The sequence below is a fragment of the Cetorhinus maximus genome, chromosome 8 (genome assembly GCF_964194155.1).
Source record: "Cetorhinus maximus chromosome 8, sCetMax3.hap1.1, whole genome shotgun sequence".
In the NCBI taxonomy this organism is placed as follows: Eukaryota; Metazoa; Chordata; class Chondrichthyes; order Lamniformes; family Cetorhinidae; genus Cetorhinus; species Cetorhinus maximus.
Window position 1 is genome coordinate 122618934 of NC_135886.1, and position 24732 is coordinate 122643665.

Sequence of the window (24732 nt, forward strand, 5' to 3'; positions counted from 1 at the left end):
CTGCCTGTCCTCGAGTCCTCCTCTTGCCCTCTCCTCTAGGTGCTGCTGACTGCCTGTCCCAGAGCCCTCCTCTCGCGCTCTCCTCTAGGTGCTGCTGACTGCCTGTCCCAAAGTCCTCCTCTCGCACTCTCCACTAGGATCTGACAAATACAGTCCGTGTGGAAGTGTGGTGAAGAAATCGTCCTATATACAGATATGTGCATTTTCCTTTGGCCCTTTAATTCCTGCACTTTCTGGGTTTGATTTTACAATTGTTAAAGAGGTATTTTGACCTCCCTGCCTCTCTTGCTGTCTCTTACCAAGCTTAGCCTCTCAAAGTGCAAAGAAACAAGATGCAGTAAAAGAATGGAAAAGACAAAATTAGAAAGAGAGGCAATGATGGAAAAGCGAATAAGACTATGTGACTACTGAAATATTAGGCAAAGATAGATATAAGAGCAAGAAAATTTCAAAGAATAGAAGGAGGCTGTTAACAACAAGCCTGTCCCTTTCACTGTCCAACAATCTATCTATCAACTTCTCACCATTTCTCTTCAATCACATCTCCTTCCAAAAGTCAACTAATTGCACCTTGGACCCTATTTATACTGTATGCTTTAATGGCCATCCCGAGTAATGTATTCCACATGTTTAATATGCTTTTGTTATGGGCAGGAGGGAGTTTAATTTAGAACAGCTCTGATTTCTCCAATCACTACCCGTCCGTAAACAGAAAGGTGTTTTTTGATTTCTGATTTCCCCCTTTATAAGTGGTGGCATATTTTCCCTAACCCTTCAGTTTTGGAGTGATTCAATCCTCTGTTAATAACCCCCACAGCAAACTCGAGATAGGGTAAAATCAGAGGGGTTAGTTTATTTTACACACATTAAAAATGCGGGAAGAGGGGTTTGCAATGTTCCCCCCCACACTTTGCATTCATACAATAAAAGAAGGATAAGGGAAAGAAAGGGGTTCAGGGCAAAGAGCACAGACCAAAAAATAAGAGTTATGGTTCCACATGAGTCCAGAATCAAAAAGCCCAATGGTGTATTCCTTCAGAGGTTAGCAGCTTGAAGCTGTTGCAGGGTGATCCGCTTTTCCAGGAGTGATAACTTCCACTATGGAAGATAGCACGTAGGGATGAACTAGTCTTGTAGACACATTGTGTTTTGAGCAGGTAACTGTAGAACCGTTCACACAACATTGGAGATGAGGAGTCCCAATAGCTCTGCCTTTGTCCAGCCCTGGCTGGTGCAGATGCCTCGTCTATTAGTCCTTCATGTTGGCTTGACTGGAATGTTTATACAATGCAAGGAATGTTATATTCCAGGAGTTTGATGAATTAGCCTTTATCTATTTTTAAACTGCTCAGAAACTTCCAGAACCACCATCATGTGGTAAGCTGTGGCCATTTTATCAGTTCAGCCATCCTGTCTTCTGATTATGACACTTTGCATAAAAAAAGCTCTTCCTTACCTCTTGCACCAATAACCTCCTAATTTTTAACTTGTGCTGCATGGCTCAGTCCAAGGTGTTGTTTGCAGTGGAATATTTTATCAAGGAATTTGAAGTAAACAATGTAAGCTTTTCAGAAAAGCTGAACTTGGGTGATAAAAATAAATGCTCACATAACTTAAATTAAGAGGACACTCTATTTGAACTCTTCATCCTAATATTCAAGTTATCTGAACGAACTTCATCAATTCCCCTGGTAAACTTTAAAACTTCAATGAAGGCAACTCAAAGTGTCCTTTGTTCCAAAGAGAACCATCCTAATAACTTAAATTCTGAATAGTTGGAAAAATCTTGTCACTTGGTGCTATGCCCTTTTAGAGGTAAACTATCCTTGCTGTGATTAGATGATTAGAGCTGCACATGATGCCAATATGGCCTGTTTTGATTTGTAGATCTATAGTGTATTTGTTACTTTGATGTTGCATTTTCAAAGTAACAAATGTTTATTTTATTTCAGAATTCTTTTGGACAGCTCCTGAGATACTACGAAAGCCTAATCCTTTAATGAATGGTACCTTCAAAGGTGATGTTTATAGTTTCTCAATCATAATGCAAGAGGTGGTTATACGAGGTCCGCCGTATTGCATGCTTGATCTGTCTGCAGAAGGTAAGCAGCTCCTGTGTGAAATTAAAGTGCAGGTTCCCCCCGTACCTTATTTGGTAATGCACTGCCTGGAATAGAAATGAGATATCAAGGAACTGGCTTAATCCCTAGGCTCTTCTCAATCAGGCAGCAGTAATATGCTACAATATGCCATAACTCCTCCAGGAAAGGGAAGGTTAAAATCAGCCAAGGTTTTCACTCCTCACTCCTATCCAATGACATGTATGTGACCTCTGGTGAAGATAGGATCAGAATCAGCTTTAATGTTCACTCATGGTTAACTAGTCTGCCAACACTCTCTCTTTAGAATGACACATGTACTTGACTGAAGTAGAGGAGGGCAAGCAGCACTGTGAAACTGCAACAAAAACAGAAAACACTGGAAATACAATGCAGCTTAGTCAGCCATGGAAGGGTGCATTGCACTTTCACTTCGAAATTCTAAGAACGTTATGGGTTTCAGCCCCACTCTGGAGATTTGAGCACAAAATCTAGGCTGACCTTCCAGTGCAGTGCTGTATGAATGCTGCACTGTCAGAGATGCTGTCTCCTGATTAAGCCATTACACCAATGTGTGCCCTCTCAAGTGGGCATAAAAGATTCCATGACATTATTTCGAAGAAGGGCAGGAGAGTTGTCCTAGTCAATATTTATTCCTCAACCATCTCCCAAAAAAAGCTCATTATCATATTGCTGTGTGTTGGACCTTGCTGCCACTTTTCCTACACTTCAATTGGCTACAGAGTGCTTTGGAAAGCACTGGACAAAAGCGAGTCTTTCTTTCTCCTTAAAAGGGCAAATCTAAAATGTGTGCTTTAGAACAGGAAGAATCTTTCTCTATTTTCAACCCTACTAAACCGTGCAATTATTTTTCGCTTTTCCATTCTGACCAAAGTTACGCTTGAACAATTAGCTTTTCTTTTCTTTTTTTATAGACACTGAATGATCTGCTGTATACTTTATGTATTATCAGGGATTTCTTTTGTGCGTCACGATTCCAGCATTTGTAAATTTGTTTTCTTTCCCTTTGTATCCTGTGGAACTGTACACAGGATGAGTCAATGTCTTCAGTATAGAAGAGGGGAAAAACAATGCGGGTGAACATATTTAAAACAAAAAAAAGTTAGTAAAAGATTTTGAAATTATACTAATTGTACATACTGATCTTTTCCAGACATTATCCAGAATATAAAAAAGCCTCTTCCTTTGCTCAGGCCCATTGTAACCTCAGATCATGCCCCTATGGAGTGTATCCAGTTAATGATGCAATGCTGGAATGAAATACCTGAAAGAAGACCATGCTTTGATGAAGTCTTCGATAACGTGAGATTTTATCAATTTACCTAGTCATATGTTCTGTGCATTTAGCTAGCCTTATTGCAACCATAACAATCCAGCTACGTATCCTCACCTTCCACCTTTCTTTGGATGCTAATCACATTTGATATGCTCGGTTTATATTAGATACATACATACATCTCTTTCTGCTTCTGCAGTTCAGAAATATTAACAAAGGTAGAAAGACCAATATTATCGACTCTATGCTGAGAATGCTTGAACAATATTCCAGTAATTTAGAAGATCTGATAAGGGAGCGAACTGAAGAGTTAGAAATAGAAAAACAGAAAACAGAGAAACTTCTGACACAGATGTTACCTCCGTGAGTATATTCTTTGATTGTGTTTGTTTTCAAATTACAATGTATTTGCCCCAAATCTTGTTGGGGCACTGATTTCATCCTGGTCATTTTTCCTTTAGAATTTCTATAAATTGCTCAAGAAATAAATTCACAATATGATGTGGTACAGGTGATCCTAGTATTGAGTTAACTCATCCCACATAGACTAGAGCAGTTCAATTGGCTTTAGTGTACCTGAGTTAAGGAGGAGAGAAAATGAGCCAAGGTTCTTACATCTGTTGATGGTTCATGGAATCCTGCTAGTGGGCACACACATATGGGTAAGCAGAAGATTGGGAATGGCTGTCATAAATCCTCATGCTTAATTAGCCTGCCAGCCTTCACTGCCTTGGTTCATTCATAAATTAATGGCCATCTGGGTAAGGTAGTGAAGGACTGCAGGTACATCAGCAAGGTGTGGCAAATAGAAAGATACACACTGGGTAACCACATAACACTTTTCTGAGTGTGCAGCTAAGAAACATTGTTGGCGCTAGACTGTACCAGACTAGAGTGTAAACCATAACCTTCTACCCTTGACAGGTTACTCTAAGGTTCGAACGTGAGAATTATAAGAAATAAGGAGACAACACTCAAAGCTCAAATTAAGCACTAACGTCTTCATTAGGTTTTGGTAGGAATACTAGGTACCAGACCCCATATCCGGGAAGCTCGGGACTGGGTGTGTACTGAATATGGGGATTTTCTAGATTTTGGGTCCTGGGCTGGAGGGTGGGAGGAATAGGATAACTTAAAGCCAGGCTGATTTCTCCGCTGAGCTGGACCCAGCTGGGATGGGGAAAGGAAGGGATGGGGGGTGGACTAGGCCAGCTTCCACCATTAAACCCAGGCCCAAAGAGCAGGGGATCAGCGTGCCACAACCTGGATATGATGGAGAGCAATGCCTAATGGGGACTATAGTTCCCAGGGCAGGACCCAATTTTTGGGTCCTTTGGAATTTGAGACGCTGGATAAGGGGCCTGGGACCTGTAGTAGCTATCAATAAATACATCTGTTAGTCACAAGTACAGCCGGTAGCCACAAATACGTTACATATACAGATGGGGTTGGATTTTACATTTCCCTGCTGGTGGTTTGAAGACATGGGGGCATGTAAAACCCAGCAGGTGGCCTTGCCGAGCCTACCCACCCACCCCCAACTGTCTGGAGGCCCACCCGCCCTTGGGTCCATTGAGGCCCTTAAGTGGTCAATTAATGCTACTTAAAGGCCTCATCCCACCCCTGTCAATATTTTACCCACAGTGTGGGGTGTTATGGGACGACTGATGGTAAATGCCGAGCTGCTGAAATCCCAGAGGGAAACTTGAAACGGCTGCCAAAATGGTTTTTGCAATTTGTGTAGTATGAAGAGCAGTTCTGAAAATCAGGAAATGATGTCTCTGACTACTTGGGATAATTTTATGGTAAAGTAAGCATTTATTAAAAGAATAAAGAAAAACAAATAAAACACAATTACACTTAAACACATGAATGGCTTGACAGGGTGGGGAGGCCCATGCCATGCGGGAAGGCCACAGCTTTAGCCGCTTGGCCTGATGTTGAGCAAGGGGGACCTTTTTTGCGGGTCCCATCGACCCATCAGAAGCGACCCCCAAGGTCATCTCCTCCTTTAACCCTCTCCATGGCCTCTTGAACACGGCCTCTCTCTCTGAGACCCCCAACCCCGGACTTACCTGGACTCCTTGGCGCTGCTGCGACTACAAAGCTGCCAGCCATCTGATTGGCCAGCGGCTTTCTAAGGCATAACTTCCTCCTGAGAAAGAAGCGAAGTCTTGACTGAAAGCAATCAACACTGCTCCCAACATTAAATTGTGGCATGACAGCTGTCAAGATTGTGGGTGAGCTCCTCCACCGACTTTTTAGCTCAGGCACCTTAAATCTACCCCACAATCACCCAGTGAGCAGTCACCTCCCATTGATTGTACTCCTCAGCAATTGACCAAGTTACTCAATTGTACTACCAAATTATTCCTTACGATGATCTTTATACCTTTCGTTCCAAGGTGGACATGGATGTTCTGTTGACAAAGTCATCCTGTACAGTGAGATCCATTTTAAGTTACAACATCCAAAGGAAATGTTGGGTTCTTTGTTTAACCTATGAGGTTAAATCACGCCTTGACAAATTCCATGGGCAGGATTTTACTGTTGGCAAGTGGGGGCGGGGCCTGCTCGCCGACACATAAAATGACGCGGGATGACGTCGGGCAGAACCCCTGACGTCACCGTGCCCCATTTAAATTTTCAGGAAGGCGGGGGCGCAGCAAAATCAGCTGTGGGCCCGCCGACCGGTCAATGGCCACTTGAGGCCATTGACAGGGTCAATTAAGCAATTAAAGGACCTGCCCGTCCAACCTTAAGGTTGGCGGGTCGGCCAGGAGCCCCGGCGGCAACTAGAAAAAACATGAAACCTCATCTACCGGCGGGATGAGGTTTCATGTAGGGTTTTAAAAATTGTAATAAAGTTGTTATGGAAATTATGAACATGTCCCAACTCATGTGACATTATCACATGAGGGGACATGTAAAGGATTTTTTTTTCTCTATTTTTAATATTTTTAAAAGTCAAGGCGATCTCCCTGAGGCTGCACTTAGCCTCAGGGGGATGAGTGTGATCTTTTGTGCGCTGGTGCGAAAGAGCGCACTCTCCCCCCAACCTGCACAGGGAGTGCAAAGCGCTTCCTTGTGGACGTCACGCCAGGCGGGCCTTAATTGGCCCACCCACGTAAAATGGCGGTGCGGCCCCAATCGCCAGTGGCAATCAGGTCCGCGCCTGCCCGCGATTGGGTCAGCTCCGCTCGCCTGAAAAATGGAAAATTCAGCCCCGTGTTTCTTAAACTTTTTTTCAGTGAAGCTTGCTTATGGAATTAGCAGCTCCACATTTCAAAAGAAGATAAACCCTGACATCATCAATTAATGTCATCTGGTGTCACATTCTCACAGCTACCATATTAATATACAAATTAGGAGCAAGAGTAGGCCATTCGGCCCATCGAGCCACTTGGTAAAATCATGTCTGATCTGATTGTGGCCTCTACTTTCCTGCTTACCTTCTATACCCTCTGGGTCCCTTGTCGGCGAAGAATCTATCAAAATCAACCTTAAAAATATTCAATGACCATACTCCCACTGCTCTCTGAGGAAGAGAATTCCACTGTCTTAAATGGGAGATCCCTTATTTTTAAACTATGCACCCCAGTCTCTCCCACAAGGTGAAACATCCTTTCAGCATCCACCCTGTCAGGATTTTATATGTTCCAATATGATCACCTCTCAATTTCTAAACTCCAATCTGTCTGACTTTTCTTCATAAGACAGCCCCTTCATCCCAGGAATCAGTTGAGAAAGCTTTCTCTGCACTGCTTCCAATGTATTAATATATCCTTTCTTAAATAGGGAGACTAAAACTGTACACAGTACTTTAGATGTGGTCTCACCAATGCCCTGCAGCAAACTTCCCTACTATGGAGTAGAAAACTTCCCTACTTTTATATTCAATTCCCCTTGCGATAAATGACAACATTCCATTTATCTTCTTAATCACTCGCTGTACCTGCACACTAACATTTTGTGATTCATATTCCAGGACACCCAGATCCCTCTGTACAACTGAGTTCTGCAATCTCTCTCCATTTTCTATTTTTCCTGCAAAAGTGGACAAGTTCACTTTTCCCACATTATACTCTATCTGCCACATTTTTGCCCACTCACCTAACCTATCTATAAAGGAACATAGGAACAGGAGTAGGCCATTCAGCCCATCGAGCTGCTCTGCTCTTCAATTGAATCAGACTGATCATCTACCTCAATGCCACTTTCCCACATCTACTTCAATGCCGCTTTCCTGCACTATCTCCATATCCTTGATATCATTAGTCTCCAGAAATCTATCAATTTCTGTCTTGAAAATGCTCAATGATTGAGCTTCCACAGCCCACTGGGAAAGAGAATTCCAAAGATTCACCACCGTCTGAGTGAAGAATTTCCTCCTGATCTCAGTCTTAAATAGCCGATCCCTTATTCGCCTGGTTTTAGATTCACCAGCCAGGGGAAACATTTCATCTACATCCAGCCATGTAAGAATTTTGTATTGAGGTCACCCCTCATACTTGAAACTCTGGGTAATACAGACCCAGCCTCCTCAATCTCTTCTCATAAGACAATCCTGCCATCCCAGGGATTAATCTGGTGAATCTCCATTGCACTCCCTCTATAGCAAGTATATCCCTCCTTGGATAAGGGGACCAAAACTGTACACAATACTCCAGGTTAGGTCTCACCAAGACTCTATATAATTGCACAAGACAGTTTTACTCCTGTACTCAAATCCCCTTTCGATGAAGATCGACATACCATTTGCTTTTCTAATTGTTTGCTACACCTGCATGTTAACTTTTAGTGACTCATGATCAAGGACACCCATGTCCCTTTGGATACCCATACTTCCCAACCTCTCACCATTTAAGAAATATTCTGCCTTTCTGTTTTTTCTACCAAAGTGAATAACTACACATTAATTAACATTATATTCCATCTGCCATGTTCTAGCCATTCACTTAGCCTGCCCAAGTCCTCTTGAAGACTCCTTGCATCCTCCTCACAACTTACATTCCCACCCTTTGCAGACTCCTTATGTCCTCTTCACAACTTACTCTCCTACCTATCTTTGTGTCATCAGCAAAATTAACGACCATACATTCAGTTTCTTCGTTCAAGTCAACTGATCTAGATTGTAAATAGGCTCAGGCCCCAGTCCGGTTCCCTGTGGACCTCCACTCATTACATCTCCAAACAAAGTTCACGCCACTTGAATTAGCTGGATCTCTGTGATTGGGTTTCATAAACCCCAGAACAGACATTGTGCCTTGATGTTCTTTGTTATCAAACGTACCGAAACACGAAGGTTCACTAAACTTCTAATTGTATCAAAGCAACACACAGCTTTGAATTATGACTGTTTGCTGGTTTCAACCCGATTTTATGACCCCTGGGCCTCTCAGCCACATACATCATGGACTGAAAGTGCAGTTTTTCATTACAGTCCAGTGACCTTGTGTATCTGTGATAAAGCAGCTCTGCAGTTTTTAGCAGTAATTTTATTTGCCTTCGCAATGTATACTGGTAGATGCAATCAATTTCCATACAACTGTCTACATCAAACAGCATTCTGTATTTCATTTAAACTATCAATCATCCTTGAGGTTGCAGAGCCTCACAAGTTTTCGATTAAAATATTACTGTTTCTTACAAGGGAGAGGTTGATGCTAATACTGGGAGCCTGAAATGGGATAATGTTGCAATGATGAGCTTAAAATTTCACCCAAGCAGGAAAAATACAAAAGCTGTATATGCTCTCCGAATAACGTACTGCTTTTGTGCTTTTATTGTTTTTGAGTTAACTTTTATGCTCAGAAAATGACAGAAAGGCATTTATTTCCCTCTGAAACCCTAGGTTTGCTTGCAATTGCTTACAACATGCTGCCACAAACAGCGCCACAGGAAACTATCAATTATTGTGAAATATATAAACCTAAATTATTATGTTATTTCTTCTTTATAAACCCTTCAGAGTTCTGTAGTGTGATAAAGCCCAGTTATGCCCAGACTTATGAACAAAAATTGTTGACAGCTTGCATACTGGAAAATTTTGTATGATGATAATGCTTGAATTTTAGATCAGTTTCAGAGTCCCTGAAAACTGGCTGTACCGTTGAGCCTGAGTACTTTGACCAGGTGACCCTGTACTTCAGTGACATCGTTGGTTTTACAACAATATCAGCAATGAGTGAACCCATCGAAGTGGTTGACCTCCTGAATGATCTCTACACTCTTTTTGATGCTGTGTTAGAAAATCATGATGTCTACAAGGTAACTAAATAACAGTAGCAATTGTCGTTTCATATTACTAGTTTTAGTTACAGATTCGCAAGCCTGCAATGATTCCATTACTACTGCCCAATTTTCCCTTTCTACCACCAATATACAATCTGTGTAGAAACTAAGAGGAGTAGGCCATTCGGCCCTTTGAGCCTGCTCCGCCATTCATTATGATCATGGCTGATCATTCAACTCAATAGCCTGCTCCTGTTATAGAAACATAGGGCAGAATTTTGCCGTCGGCGAGCAGGGGGTGGGGCCCGCTCGCCAACGCGTAAAATGACGCGGGATGAAGTCGGGCGGAACCCCTGACGTCATCTCGCCCCATTCAAATTTTTAGGTAGGCGGGGGCACAGCAAAATCAGCTGTGTGCCCCCCGACCTGTCAATGGCCAATTGAGGCCATTGACAGGATAATTTAAACAATTAAAGGACCTGCCTACCCAACCTTAAGGTTGGCGGGCAGGTCAGGAGCCTGACGGCAAATAGGAAAAGCATGAAACCTCCTCCACCAGCGGAATGAGATTTCATGCAGTATTCTATAAAGTTTAATCATGTTTTACTGTAATTTATGAACATGTCCCATCTCATGTGACATTATCACATGAGGGAGACATGTTAGGGAATTTTTTTTTTTCTATTTTTAATCTTTTTAAAAGTGTAAGTGATCTTCCTGAGGCAGCACTTAGCCTCAGGGAGATTTGGGCTCTTTCGTGCACATGCGTGAAAAAGCGCACTCGCTTTTAGGGAATCCCCCCGTCCGCACAGGAAGCGCATAGCACTTCCTGCCGGACGTCACGCTGGGTGGGCCTTAATTGGCCCGCCCACGTAAAATGGCGGTGCGGTCCGTTTCACTGGCGGGGATCAGCTCCGCGCCCGCCGGAGATTGGGTCGGGCCCAGAAAATTCTGCCCATAGAAACTAGGAGCAGGAGTAGGCCATTTGCATCATGTGAGAAGAAGTAAGGGGTTCAAGATTGACAGTATGTGTTGACTGAAAGAGAAGGTACCTGTCCCATCTCCAACATGAATCACCATCTCCTGCATTCTGTTTCCTCACTAGAAGAGCTGGCGGATTCCCTGTTTCCACACCCCAGCTAATGTTGGTTCACATTGAGCTACTAGCAGATGCAGGAAAGTTGCTCAGGTTTACTCATCTTTAATTTTCTCTGCCTTACTCTAAGAGACTTGACTCATGGCTTCCACCTTCCTTAAAAGTGGCAATTGTGTAGGAAATCTCCGGAACAAGCCTGCACCTTAACATTCCAAGCTGTGGACCAAACCTTAAAACTGAATTTACCCAAAATGCTCAAATCTGTTGCACAAACCTGGAATTTGGTAAGGATATCAGACAAGTGCACATGTGTTATGCACCAACCAGTGAGACAAATTAACAAGTTATTGGGACTGTGATACACAAGTATATAACACACACATGAAGTCTATATGACTTCATAAGCCACAACAATGTAATGGAGCCATTGCCAGCAGCTTGTCTGGAAGGTGTGACTGTCTCCTTGGAGTTCCCCTTTCGCACTGGAAGGTGCCTTATTCTCAACTTGGCACTTCACTGCTCATTGAAAATTGGACCAGGAACTGAAAGGATGCAGGATTCAACCTTTGTCTGTCCCAGCTCCATAACATTAAACTATTGTATGATAAAAGTTCACCACGACTGGACCATCTGCCTGGCTTTCTCTCCTTACTGATTGTACAGCTGGTAAACATTTATCATACAAGCCTGCAAATTTTAAAACTCGTTATTCCAAAAGGCTGTTTAAGATTGAGATTAATGGATTATTGTTTGGTGTGGGTACCAAAGGGCAAGGAGCAAAGTAAAGGGAGTTAAGGGACAACTCAGCCTTGATCTAATAGAATGGTGCAACAGGTTCGATGGGTTGACAGGCCTACTGCTATTCCTAAATTTCACATATTTCCTATGCATCATGTGGCATAAATGGGGAGTTTACAATACAGTAGATCTACATTAGGGTGTAGATGAACCAATGGACAGGAAGAAATAGTTTAATGAAAAATAATGCAATTTTCCAGAGATAGCACAATCACTCACATTACCCTTATTTATATAAAGACATTAAGACCAGTCAGTAAATATGAACTATTCATTACACTATTTCATTTACACATGTTGACCAATTTATTGACTAATTCTACATCACTGTTCAATTTGTTTCTGAATTTTAATAATTCAATGATAACCTTACAAACAAAACAGACTGTGACAAAAATCAACTTTTTGCCCTTTTTCTCTCCCAACCTCTCCCATCATTCCTTTGGTGATGATTTTAAATTAATGTCATCTAGTTAGTATTCATCAACCAGTGGAAATTGTTTTTGTATAATTAATGTTATCAGTACCCCACATAATTTTGGACACCTCTATCAGATTTCCACTTAAACTTAGAAGTTCTAATGAAAGTAATCCCAGTTTATGTTTTTTTATTCATTCATGGGATATGGGCTTTGCTAGCTAGGCCAGCATTTATTGCCCACCCCTAATTGCCCTTGAGAAGGTGGTAGTGAGCTGCCTTCTTGAACTACTGCAGTCCATATGGTGTAGGTACACCCACAGTGCTGTTAGGGAGGAGGTTCCAGGATTTTGACCCAGCGACAGTGAAGGAACGACGATATATTTCCAAGTCAGCATGGTGAGGGGCTTGGAGGGGAACTCCCAGGTGGTGGTGTTCCCATGTACCAGCTGCCCTTGTCCTTCTAGATGGTAGTGGTTATGGGTTTGGAAGGTGTTGCCTAAGGAGCCTCTGTGAGTTTCTGCAGTGCATCTTGTAGATGGTACACACTGCTGCCACTGTTCCTTGGTGGTGGAGGGAGTGAATGTTTGTGGAAGGGGTGCTGATCAAGTGAGCTGATTTGTCCTGGATGGTGTCAAGCTGTCAGGTGTCGAGTGTTGTGGGAGCTGCACTCATCCAGGCAAGTGAGGAGTATTCCATCACACTCCTGACTTGTGCCTTGTATTTGGTGGACAGGCTTTGGGGAGTCAGGAGGTGAGTTACTCGCTGCAGGATTCCTAGCCTCTGTATTCTCTCTCTCTATAACTAAAGGGAAAAATATTGGATAAGGCCCAAAAATGAGCATACTTTGTGCTTCCTTCTCATTTACACGGCTGCAATGTGCTGGATGTCTGTGCAGAGGTTACAAAATTGTGAGAGGCTAGCTTTCTCATGCCACTTAAAACAAAAGAGCAGATTTTAAAGGGGACTGGAGCAGCTAGGAATTCATTGCAAAAGTGGCTTTGCTCTGGAAAAGACATAATCAGCACAAGATGTATGGGAGCGGGTTCCAGGGGTCTCTGACAAAGTACTGGAGGTCTTGTTGCAGGAGATCAACAGGAGGAAAGATGTTCTATATCCACAGGAAGCCAGGATGCTCTCCAGACAGGCTCAGAGACATTAATGGAAGCAATTAGCCATACAGGTCAATGCCAAACACCTGGAAGAAGTGACCAAAGTGGTTTAATGACCTCACACAAGCAGTGCTACAAGTCTCATGCCCTCATCTCACAGCTTGCACAATTTGCCAGCTATTCGACCGTGACAAGCCCATCATCCAAACACAGTGCATAAAACTTAGTGACGCACTTCTCTGTCTCTTGCAGGACAAGGTGACACAGCAGCATCTAATGACGGGGAACAGGCATGACTGCATGTCTTGGCCCCAATAGATGAGATGGTGCTCTCCATCATTGGAATGGCCATGACAGAGGCCGTGGCCAGTGATGGGGCTGAAACCGTCTAAGTTGACCTTATGTTCTTTCTCACATACCACTTATCCCTCATCCCACAATCTCTTCTGATTCCAAGCTGACCTTAGTGTAAGACTGCTCCTCCTACTTTACCCGCCTCCCTTCACTGTAACCCTACCCTTGTGCCTTTCTCCTTCCAGATGCACAAGAACTGCAACCTGACCAGGCAGGAGTGCAGGAACATGAAGTGAAAGAGAAAGAAGAGACAGATGATAATAAAACACTGTCACTTAATCTTGTATTCATAGTCACCAATTCAGATATGGGCACTGTGCTTACTTTAGTAGGTAGCACAGAGTGTTACGAGGCAGGAGTGGGCTGCAGCAATGGGTAATGCAGGTGCCAGTTCCCCGGAGGGTGAGGTTGCAGACGAGTTTTACTTCAGGGAACTCAGATGAGAACTTCGATGGGGTGATGTATAGAACATATGAACATAAGAACATCTGAACGTATGAATTAGAAGCAGGAGTAGGCCATTTGGCCCCTTGAGCCTGCTCCATCATTCAATAAGTTCATGGCTGATCTGATTGTGGCCTCAACTCAACATTCTGCCTACCCCTGATGATCTGTGACTCCCTTGTTAGTCAAGAATCTATATACCTCTGCCTTAAAAATATGCATTTATCCTTCTTCCACTGCTCTCCAGGGAAGAGAATTCCAAAGATTTATGACCCATTGAAAGAAAATATTTCTTCCCTTCTCCATCTTAAATGGGAGGCCCCTTATTTTTAAATTGTGTCCCCTAGTTCTAGACTCTTCCTCAGGGGAGACATCCTTACAGCATCCACCCTGTCAAGTCCCCTCAGGATCTTATGGCCTGAATCTTCGGGTCGGCATGCGGGAGCGGGCCCCGCTCGCCGACGTGTAAAATGACGCGCGGTGAAGTTGGGCGTGCATGCCGACATCACCGCGCGTCATTCAGATCTTCAGTTTGGCGGGCGCGCACCAGAGTTGGCTGCGCACCCACTGAACTGTCAAAGGCCTATTAAGGAAATTTAAACACTAATTAAAATAATTAATGGAGCTGCCCGTCCAACCTTAAGGTTGCTGGGCAGGCGAAGAGCCCAGGCAGCCTTCGCATTTATCACGAAACCTCATCCATGGGCAGGATGAGGTTTCATGAAGGATTTATAATTCAAATAAGTTTCTTTATTAAAATTCATTGACATGCCCCAGCTCATGTGACACTGACACATGAGGGGACATGTCTGAAATTTCTTTTTCTCTTCATTTAAATTATTGAGAATGTAATTAAACTCCCTGAGGCAGCTCTGTGCCTCAGGGAGATTTCTGCGCTCTTTCGTGCGCATGCGTGAAAGAGCGCAGGCCCCGACTCAGCCTCCTCCCCCCGCAAGCACAGGGAGCGCTCAGCGCTTCCAGGTGTGCGTCACGCTGGGCGGGCCTTAATTGGCCCGCCCGCGTAAAATGGCGGCGCACAGCCGATCGCGGGCGGCGATTGGTTGCGCGCCCACCCATGCCCACTCCCGCTCAGGCCCCCCGATGGGGAGAAAATTCTCCCCTATATGTTTCAATAAGATCACCTCTCAACCTTCTAAATTCCAATGGATACATGCCCAGCCTGTCCCACTTTGTAAGATAACAACTCCATCCCAGGTATCAGTCGAGTGAACCTTCTCTGAACTGCTTCTAATGCATTTATATCCTTTCTTAAATAAGGAGACCAAAACTGTACACAGTTATCTAGGTGTGGTCTCACAAATGCCCTGTACAACTGTAGCAAATAGGAAAAGACTGATGGGTTTGCACATAAATGCTTGATGCATTGGCAGGTTTGCCTGAAAGTCTGCTGCCACAGTCAAGGAACATGTAGGTGTCTGGCATCAACTTGGCACATGGCTTTATGCAGAGCTTGGAATTCACCTTTCCAGCAAAGAAGCAGTGGCCTACTTCATTACATCTGAAACTGGTCCTTCTAAGGCCTGAGTTGATCGAGGGCATCTTGCGAGGCCATCTGCAGTTTCTGTCACTGTTAGTTAGCAGCCTTCCATCAGCTATGCTGCAGCCATTGGGATAGCGCTGCTTTGGAGCACTAGAGGCAAAGGTACATTGGAAAATGCCACTCAAGGAATGCACAAGAGTAATTGGTTGATTTTTGTATCCAATATCGTAGTGTTTGCTTTCTAATTTTGGCTTGGAGTGTTTGTTTTGTGGTGGCTTTTATTTTAACATTGTGGCCAAGAGGACTCTGTGAGGGTCAGTAATCAAAAGAAGTGTGGAACTGAAGCTAAACGGGGAATTGGGGTTGAGTTCACTGGTGGTGCAGTCAGATGACCTGATCATGGACAGTCCAGCTGGAAAAGGGCTGTGTTGGTTGCATCCTCCCTTCCTCTTCCTCCTCCTCCCTTTAATCCTGCTGCTTTTCCTCCTTCTCCTTTTCTCCCTCCTCCTCATCAGCTACTCACTGTATACCTGGTGGGAAGGGCTCTGCCCTCATTGACAGTGATGTTGTGCAGTATGCAACAGACCACAACAGGCTGTAGTGCTGAGGAAACAGGCACTGTGGAGCCAAATTTTGCATTCAAAGCCACTTATACCTGGTACCATCTTAGTGAATCTCTGTTGCATGGTCCCCATGCTCTTGACATCCATGGGCATCAAAGCAATAATGGTTTCTTAGCTTGTGACAATGACGTCAATCCTAAAGCATAACAACCAATTGATCGCCATTTATTTAGCAACCCTACAACAAAATGCCATCTGTTTCCAAAACCCAAATCATAGTCACTGGAGCATTCCAGTAATTGTGCCTCCAATATACATTCACAATCTTAAACCTGTCGCCCTAGCCAGCAAAGTGAATTTTTTTTGGTGTGTGTTTGGCTCCCATTTTATATCTGATAAAGAGAGTGGACATTTTCTATTTTAAACCCGACTATTTCAAAACCATATAAAACCAAAAACAACAATTGCTATTTTCCTCAAACCTATCTTTTTCAGTTCATGGAAGCTGTTTGACTTGAAAGACCATCTGGAATAATGTGTAGAAGTTAAAGAATAGTGCAGGAACTCGAGTTCAACAATGGATGCTTCTAATTAACAATGGAAGCTCAAAGGGCTAAATGGCCTACTGCAGCTCCTATCTTTTATGTTCTTTCTTATGCTCCCATGTGTAGAGAGCCTGAAGACTGCCCTTAACTTATGTGTAAACTCCCTCTCCCCATTGAGAGGCTTTATAGTTTTTTTATCCATTTCTTAGCTGGCTCATTTGTATAATAGAACTGCTGATCTCAGCTAGAAATGGTGGCTTGCAAAGAAACTGAGCAAACTTTTGAAAAATTCTACTGCTGAGACAGACATCATTATCGTCAAGGAGAAATCCTTTTAGAAAGAGATAGGAGTGGGAGAGTTTTTTTGAGTGTAAAATACAGTTAGCACCTGTTCTCAGTCGGGCCATCAGCCAAAACGTTGTAAAGGTTAAAAAAAAATCACCCCATTTACTGGTTGCTATTTTCAGAACAGTTTTAGCAACATTTGGGAGCACAAACATGTCCCCTATCAACTTGGGAAAATTAGGCGAAATTGAATTGCATTATTAATGGTTGAGTCAAATGTCTGTTCGACTTTCGGATGAGACATTGAACCGATGCCCCAGCTGCCTGTTTTGGTGGATGTAAAAGATCTCATGGCACTATTTCGAAGAAGAACAGGCAAGTTATCCCCACCTGACCAACATTTATCCCTCAATCAACATCACATCAAACAGATAATCTGGTCATTATCACATTGCTGTTTGTGGGAGTTTGCTGAGTGCAAATTAGCTGCTGTGATTTGTACATTACAAAAGTGTCTATGCTTCAGAAAGAATTTCATTGGCTGTAAAGTGCTTCAAGACATCCAGTGGTCATGAGAAACGCTATATAAATGCAAGTCTTTCTTTCTTTCAACTTTGTCACTTACCTGCAGACATTTCACTGTGAAGGCCACAACTGGAGGATGTGTGAGAGATAAATCTGAAAAATATTAATGTGTTTGTGTTCGCTTGGCACACAGGTGGAGACAATCGGGGATGCTTACATGGTTGTCTCTGGCCTCCCGACAAGAAATGGTAACAGGCATGCAGCCGAGATTGCAAGTATGTCTCTCGATATCCTGAGTGCAGTAGGCACCTTTAAAATGAGACATATGCCAGATGTGCCGGTTAGAATAAGGATAGGTCTGCACTCAGGTAAGGCACTCACTGTTGAATCATGTTGTGTCTGGTAAAGACTTAAAGTAAAAACTGTAAGATAGCTTTGTGTATTTCACATGTCCTGTGCTGCAAGATGCAGTAATCAGTTTATATAACTAAGTCATTAGCAAGCAATATTGAAAGTACAGCAAGGCTGATTAGCAAAGAGGAATGGAACAATTTGAATTGAAATGCTGAGGACAATTTTATGATGGAGTCTCACTAAACCTAAATATGGGGATAGAACCACAAATTCATGCCCCAATTTTCTAAGTCCTGCTTACTTCTAGTGGAGATCTGCTACATAAGCCTTGTTAAATTATCCCCAGTACAATGTGTGTGTGTGTGTGTGTGCGATTAGCACTGTCCATGTTTGCATCTGAAGTGAGATACTACATGAAGCCAGCTGATGTGGAACAAGAACCTTGTATGTATCAGCACTTCCAGGAAAATAAAGGAGGAAATCAATTACGTCACAGGACGTTTACTCCCCAATCCTTCTAATCCAAGTGGTTCTATGAGAGCGTTAAAACAGTGACATCCTCTGACTCTTTATGGCAATGCAGAAGGTCATTTATATCAGCTGATGCTGACCTTATTATTTGGAGTAATTGAGTTAAGCTAAAGTTTTAGAAGGAGGAACAGTGTTTTTACCTGGAGAAGGAGAATGACAGTGCATATCCCTGTCATTTTCCTCAACACGATGTCAAGCATAAGTGACATGGTATTTTTGTGTATGGCCAAAATAAATGTGTGGCAAATGCTGTTTTTAGAAATGATTTCTTGCTGCAATTCTTTGGATTTCATTTAACTTTGTATATTTCCTGTGGTTGTGATACATCCCATAATACATGATTACATGGTATAGCTTTTTTTATTAATTCATGGGATGTGGGCATCGCTGGCTAGAGTAGCATTTATTGCCCATCCCTAATTGCCCTTGTTCAGAGGGCATTTAACAGTCAACCACACTACTGTTAGTCTGGAGTCAGATAAGGACAGCAGATTTCCTTCCCTAAAGGACATTAGTGAACCAGATGGGTTTTTACAACAGTCGACAATTAGACTTTTAATTCTAGATTTTTATTGAATTCAAATTCCACCATCTGCTGTGGCAGGATTCGAACCTGGGTCCCCAGAGCATTATCCTGGGTCTCTGGATGACTAGTCCAGCGATAATACCACAATACCATTGCCTCCCCCCAAACTACATAATACACTGAGGATTTTTTATTTTGCTAATACTCTACAATGACAGAGCGATAGCCATTCCTGGCAGAAGCCTCAGTCGAGAAGACAGGTTTTTTTCAGAATGCGGGGTAAGTTAGGTATGGGTTTATATTAGTAGATTCCAGTTGACCTGTACTTACGGATTGTGTGGAATTGGTCAGACCTGTTGGTACTTTCTAAGCTCCAGTGACATTACAAAGCCTCCTCCAAGTTCCCTCCAAGCCACTCACCATCCTGACTTGGAAATATATCGCTATTCCTTCACTGTTGCTCGGTCAAAACCCTGGAACTCCCTCCCTAACAGCACCGCGGGTGTACCTACACCAAATGGACTGCAGCAGTTCAAGAAGGAAGCTTACCACTACCATCTCAAGGGCAATTAGGGATGGTCAATAAATGCTGGCCTAACCAGTGATGCCCACATCCCCTGGATGAATAAGAAAAACCTCCATCTTTTGAATGAGACATTGAACTGAGGCTTCATCTGTCACTGAACTAGGAGTGGGAAACTTGGTCAATTTTGATCCTTGGTCTATAGGCTGAGATAACTCATCTCAACTAAGGCAGTAGTTGCGAGAGCAATATTAGCTACACTACTCCTAGTCTGGCGGGAAGGGAGGCAGTGGGGAATCAGCCACAGCTCCCACTCCTGATTGGTATCCAGTAACCCCTGCTGGAAAATGCGCGTGTGTGTGTGTGTGTGGATAATACATATGGATATTACGTTTGGATTCCTTGTGATACTCTCCATGATTGAATGGTTTGCCAATATTCGCCATTAAGCGCATGAAGACAGTTCACCTGGATGGGGTAGCAAAGAGCTGATGATGTCCTGGGATGATCCCAGAAGATGAATCAGAGCTTACAGTTAAGGAGGGGGATAACTGGCATATATTCTCAAAACCTTGTCTACTTCCATAGCCAATCATTGATATCACAACTTCAAATCATATATTTCACTTTCATCACTTCTACAGAAGATAAGATATATTGACTTTTTTGTAGGACCATCTGTTGCGGGAGTTGTGGGTCTGACCATGCCACGGTATTGTCTATTCGGAGATACTGTCACTACAGCCTCACGCATGGAATCCACCGGGCGACGTGAGTAGCCAACTTCAGATCATTGACTAGAAATGATTCAGTGTATTTCAGACAATATTGGATGTACAGAAACAACCTGTTTGACCCCCTACTGTGCAGTGACATTTGATAGTTAGGACAGGTAAGATGCAAATAAAAGAGGAAGTTTGAGATTGTTACAGTAGGTTCAAATGCAATGCTGTATATTGCACACTGCCTCTAGGAACATCCAATAAATGTGATTAGACTCCAGTTTGATGCCTCTGTGTGAGAGATATTATAGACTGTGAAAGCCAGCGTGTTGGTTCCTGTTGTGCAAAAATCAAATCTCTGGTTTTAATGCTGGATGAAAAGGCAGTCATCGTGCTCCAGACTGTCAATCAACCCCACAGGTTGTTTAAAAACTAGACACAAGATACATACCGGATTATATGATAACCTATAAAATAGTAATATATTATCAATATTCCCCGACAACCTTAATCCCATGTGCTGTCGGCTCCCTCATTTGGGTGGAATCTGCTGTCTCGAAGTTAATCTTAGACACTTTTGTGGACTGAGATTTGATTGTCCTGGTAATTCCCATCATCTGTCTTGCTTTTTCCCTATAATTTGAATTGTTTCATGCTCGATGCCTGTCTCCACCTTATTCTACTGCTTTCTTTTGCCCTCCCCTGAAACAATGGGAAGGAGAAGAAGCAATGTTGTCTTCCTCGGGAAGATGCAGGCACAAAGAGTGGGCAGAGTTCATTAAAAATAGATTGCCCTTTTAGGCATGATCTTTCATGCTCTGAAGTGCCAGCTGGCTGCCTGGGGTGCATATATGTTCACTGATATAAAATCATTTGAATTATTGAACTGTGTAACCGCACTGCCTGGTGTGTGAATGAGCAGCAAGAAGTTCCCAGGCTCAAACCCCAGCAGAGGTTGGGAGAATTTAATGCTCATGGTGATGGGCCCGTCTACTGGCTAGAGAGCCACTGTGGCCATTCTGAGCCCCAATCCAATTTAACATCAATCGGGCACTTACCTGCTTGACACTTACCTTGTGGCCAAGGTGGATATCCCAACTCTGAGAGCCCGCCATCAGAAGTGGTGCCCACTGCTGGTACTTCAGTTGGCCCTGGATGATGATCATCACTGGATGCTGGAGTGAAGGTAGGTAAGGCAGGATCACTGGGGCCAGCCAGGGAGGCCCCAGGGTCAGAGGTCAGTTTTAAAGGCAGTCCTCATCTCTGGCAGGTCTCTTCTTTGAGCATGGGCTGCCCAAGTAGGAGGGATGACCCCCCCAACCACACCAGGCTGCTGGCATACCTGCCAGGGTTCACCTGGCAGTTTGCCCACATGGCGTGTTCCCCACCCGCTGCTGATTGAATACCCGCAGCAGCTGGTTAAGGCCCTTAAAAGGCTACAAGACCCTCAATTGGTTTCCAAGCGGGAATGCCACTTTGATCCTTCCTTCACCCACCTCCTTCCCATCTGATTATATGGGCATCCCCTGCCTTCCAGTCCACCTCTGGTGCCTCCCAGTCCAACTCTGGGGGTGGGGGAGCATTAAATTTCACTAGCTGAGTCAATCGATCTTAGCTTGGCAGCATTGAATATTGTCTCAGTCTCTTGGCCAGAAATGAGAAGAATCATTGTATATTTCTAGCGCCTGATTATTATCCAGTGACCTCTGCTGGAAAATGGATGTTGAATGAGGATAGAATTGGGCTTGGTTGTGGTGCTTTACCTGGTTGAATAGCCTCACAACACTAACTGACTCACACATGAGCAAAGACCCATTGGATGAGACACTACCGGGCTATCGAACCAAGAAGCTGCACCTCATGATGAGTCACGGCATTCATGAGAGAGAAAAAAGGGACAAAATAACAATTCCTTTTCAAGTTTCCTTGTTTACTAATGGATCATAAAAACAGGAGTTCCATTTAGCCCCATTTAACCTCTTGAGTCTGTTCCACCATTCAATGAGATCATGGCTGGTCTGTGACATAACTCTCTTACCCACCTTTGCCCCATATCCCTTAATACTTTTGGTTAATTATCAGTCTCCGATTTAAAATTAACAATGGATCCGGCATCAATTATTGTTTGTGGATGAAATTGTCAAACGTTTATTACCCTTTGGGCAGAATTTAATGCCCTCCCCCCACTCCATTGGAGAGTTTGGTGGCAGAGGCATTTAATCAGATGGGAGGGCGGCAGGTGGGATCCCCTCCAACTTCCCATCACTGCCCTGATAAAGTCTGTGGCAGAAAGACCCATAGATAGTCTCCCGGCCGACTGCTAATTGAGGCCCTTAGGCGGGCAGGTTTCATCCCGTCGCTGCTAGTATTCACCAGTGGCTGGGGAACTCCCTTTGCGGGAAACCTGAAAAGCAAACCCTTGCGTGTTTGCTTGCAGGCAACTTGGGAGAGGGGTGGGGGGTGGTGGGGGTGGGGATTGGAAGACCCTCATTCTGTGCCCAATCGAGGGACCCAGCATTGGGAAAGCATTGGGGTGCGGGGCTGCTGAGAGCCACCCTTGTCTTTTCTGCCTGTGCCCTCTTCATTTCCCTGCAACCCCTAACCTAAGACACCCCCTCCCACCATCATTCACCTGTACCTGGGTCCATGATAATCCTGGGAGTTGGGTGGGTGTAGTATCAGCAGCAGTGCCCCTGGTGGCGTTGCTGAGCAATAGATAGCAAGTGCTTTTTCTGCATTGCACCCCCCCCCCCCCCCCCCCCACCCCCACCACCCCCCCACCCCCCACCCACCCATGGCCACCAGGGCCCTTGATCCAAGGCAAGGCCCACCTCTATTGGCACTTAATGCAGTGGGCCTTCTCTACAAGTGGTGACGCAGGGCTCCTGCCTACTCCCCAGTGCGATCCAGTTGCCTCCATTAATTATCACCCTTTGAATGTAGAAATGTTTCCTAAATTCAATCCTGGCTCTAATTTTTAGATTATGTTCACTAGTCCTAGACTCCCCAACCAGTGAAAATTGTTTCTCTTTCTATCTACCCTACATATGTTCCTCTTAATATCTTGAAAACTGGGATCAAATCACCCATTAACTTTCTAAACTGCAGGAAGTACAGCCCAGTTTGAGTACCTTCTCCTCATAATTTAATCCTTGGAGTGCAGGTATAGTCAATCGCACCCCCTTCAAGACCAACATATCCTTCCTAAAGATGTGCTGAGCCTAACTGCTCACCATACTCCAGGTGTAGTCTAACCAGGGCTTTGCTGTAGCTTGACTTCTAGCCCTTGTACTCTAGCCCTCAAGATCTAAAAGCAAGCATTCCGTGAGCTTTTTTAAAATTATTTTTTGTACCTGTTCATGATACTTTAATGATCAATGTACATAAACCCCCAAATCCCTTTGGTCCTCCACCCTTTCTGGTTTTTCACGCTTTAGAAAGTTCCCTATTCTATCCTTTTTATGACCAAACAGGAAGGCCTCACATTTGCCTACACTGAAATCCATTTGCTGGTTTTGCCCAGTCACTTAATCTATTAACACCACTTTATAATTTTATGATTCCACCTACATGGCTTACAATGGTGCCTGTGTGGTGTTATGTGATGGGTCTGCTGAATGCAGTTCTGGTCAGTGAGATGGCATAGATTAGGTGATAGGGTACTACAGCTGATTGTAATGTAGCAAATCAGTGTCACGTGATTTTGATTTTTAAAAATCTTTTTGCAGCTTATCGCATTCATGTCAACCACACCACTGTTAAAATTCTTCTAAGTCTGAATGAAGGCTATAAAGTGGAGCCCAGAGATAGGACTGAACTGATGGTATGCGTTAGCTCACTTCTCCCGCTGTAGTCTCATTAGTAAGAATTTCCCCAGTTTTGTATTCAGTGCTACTGAAAATAAAATTGCTATGGTGTTATCCTCCTTATTTTAAAAGGGCCAAGGCTTTGAGCAGACCTATTGGCTGGTAGGGAAAGAAGGCTTTACCAAGCCATTACCAAAACCTCCAGAATTGAAGCCAGGGTAAGCAAAGTAATCAAACCTTTACAAAGTATTGCTGTCAATTGTGGCTGTCGCTACCTCATCTCATCCAAATATGTTTTCTCCCACAGGCAAAGTACCCATGGTTTGCAAATGGAAGAAATGGCAAGATACAAAAAAATGAAAGCACAAAAACTGCAAAAAGTAAGTGTCCAGGTAATGCTGTGCACCCATATGTATAATGTTCTATTTCTTCGTGCTTTCCTGTTTACTTTAACATTTTTGAATATGATTACCATAAAAAAACAAAGAATTTCCTATTATGGTTTTTATTCATTCACCAAAAGCACTTTCTGTTGGTTGTAATTTGGGGTGGGGTTGGAGGGGGTGGTGGTTGAGGGCAGAGGGAGGGTCAATTTTAATTGAGACTTAGCTGAAATTTTCCGTTCTTGTTTGCGGCGGCCGTGAGCGGAAAATATCGCAAGATGGCCCGAGTCGCTTCTCCCGGCGATGTAAATCCAGGTCCCCTCCACCCCCCCACCACCCATTAGTGACAGGCCACGTTCCCGCTGTCCAACGTCGGGAACTTAATTTTACTGCATTTACATCTCATTATTGTGCCCGCACGCCGGAATCATCCCCTCCCACGTCAAATTTTAATTCAGTGTGACTTCAGAACGGCGTGATTCACAACTGTCTTTAAAAGGCGTGCACCTGGCGAGCTGAACTTTGAGGGGAACTCGGAGGTGAGTGCACACAACCTTGCGCAGCGCTCGCGAGGATCGCCCGTAGGACGTCAGGGAAGAGGGGCTGCGCATTTAGC

At 43.7% G+C, this 24732-nt stretch overlaps 1 protein-coding gene across 1 annotated transcript in view; it reads left to right on the top strand.

The window, feature by feature from the left end:
- Positions 1–23955, top strand: part of LOC144683935 (retinal guanylyl cyclase 2-like) — a 57253-nt gene extending 33298 nt beyond the window's left edge. The window contains exons 11-18 of the mRNA XM_078547530.1: positions 1953–2102; positions 3274–3422; positions 3596–3759; positions 9474–9666; positions 17465–17639; positions 19878–19976; positions 23656–23750; positions 23866–23955. Coding sequence (XP_078403656.1) covers positions 1953–2102; positions 3274–3422; positions 3596–3759; positions 9474–9666; positions 17465–17639; positions 19878–19976; positions 23656–23750; positions 23866–23955 — 1115 coding nt within the window. The remainder of the gene's footprint in view (positions 1–1952; positions 2103–3273; positions 3423–3595; positions 3760–9473; positions 9667–17464; positions 17640–19877; positions 19977–23655; positions 23751–23865) is intronic.
- Positions 23956–24732: the final 777 nt, after the last annotated feature.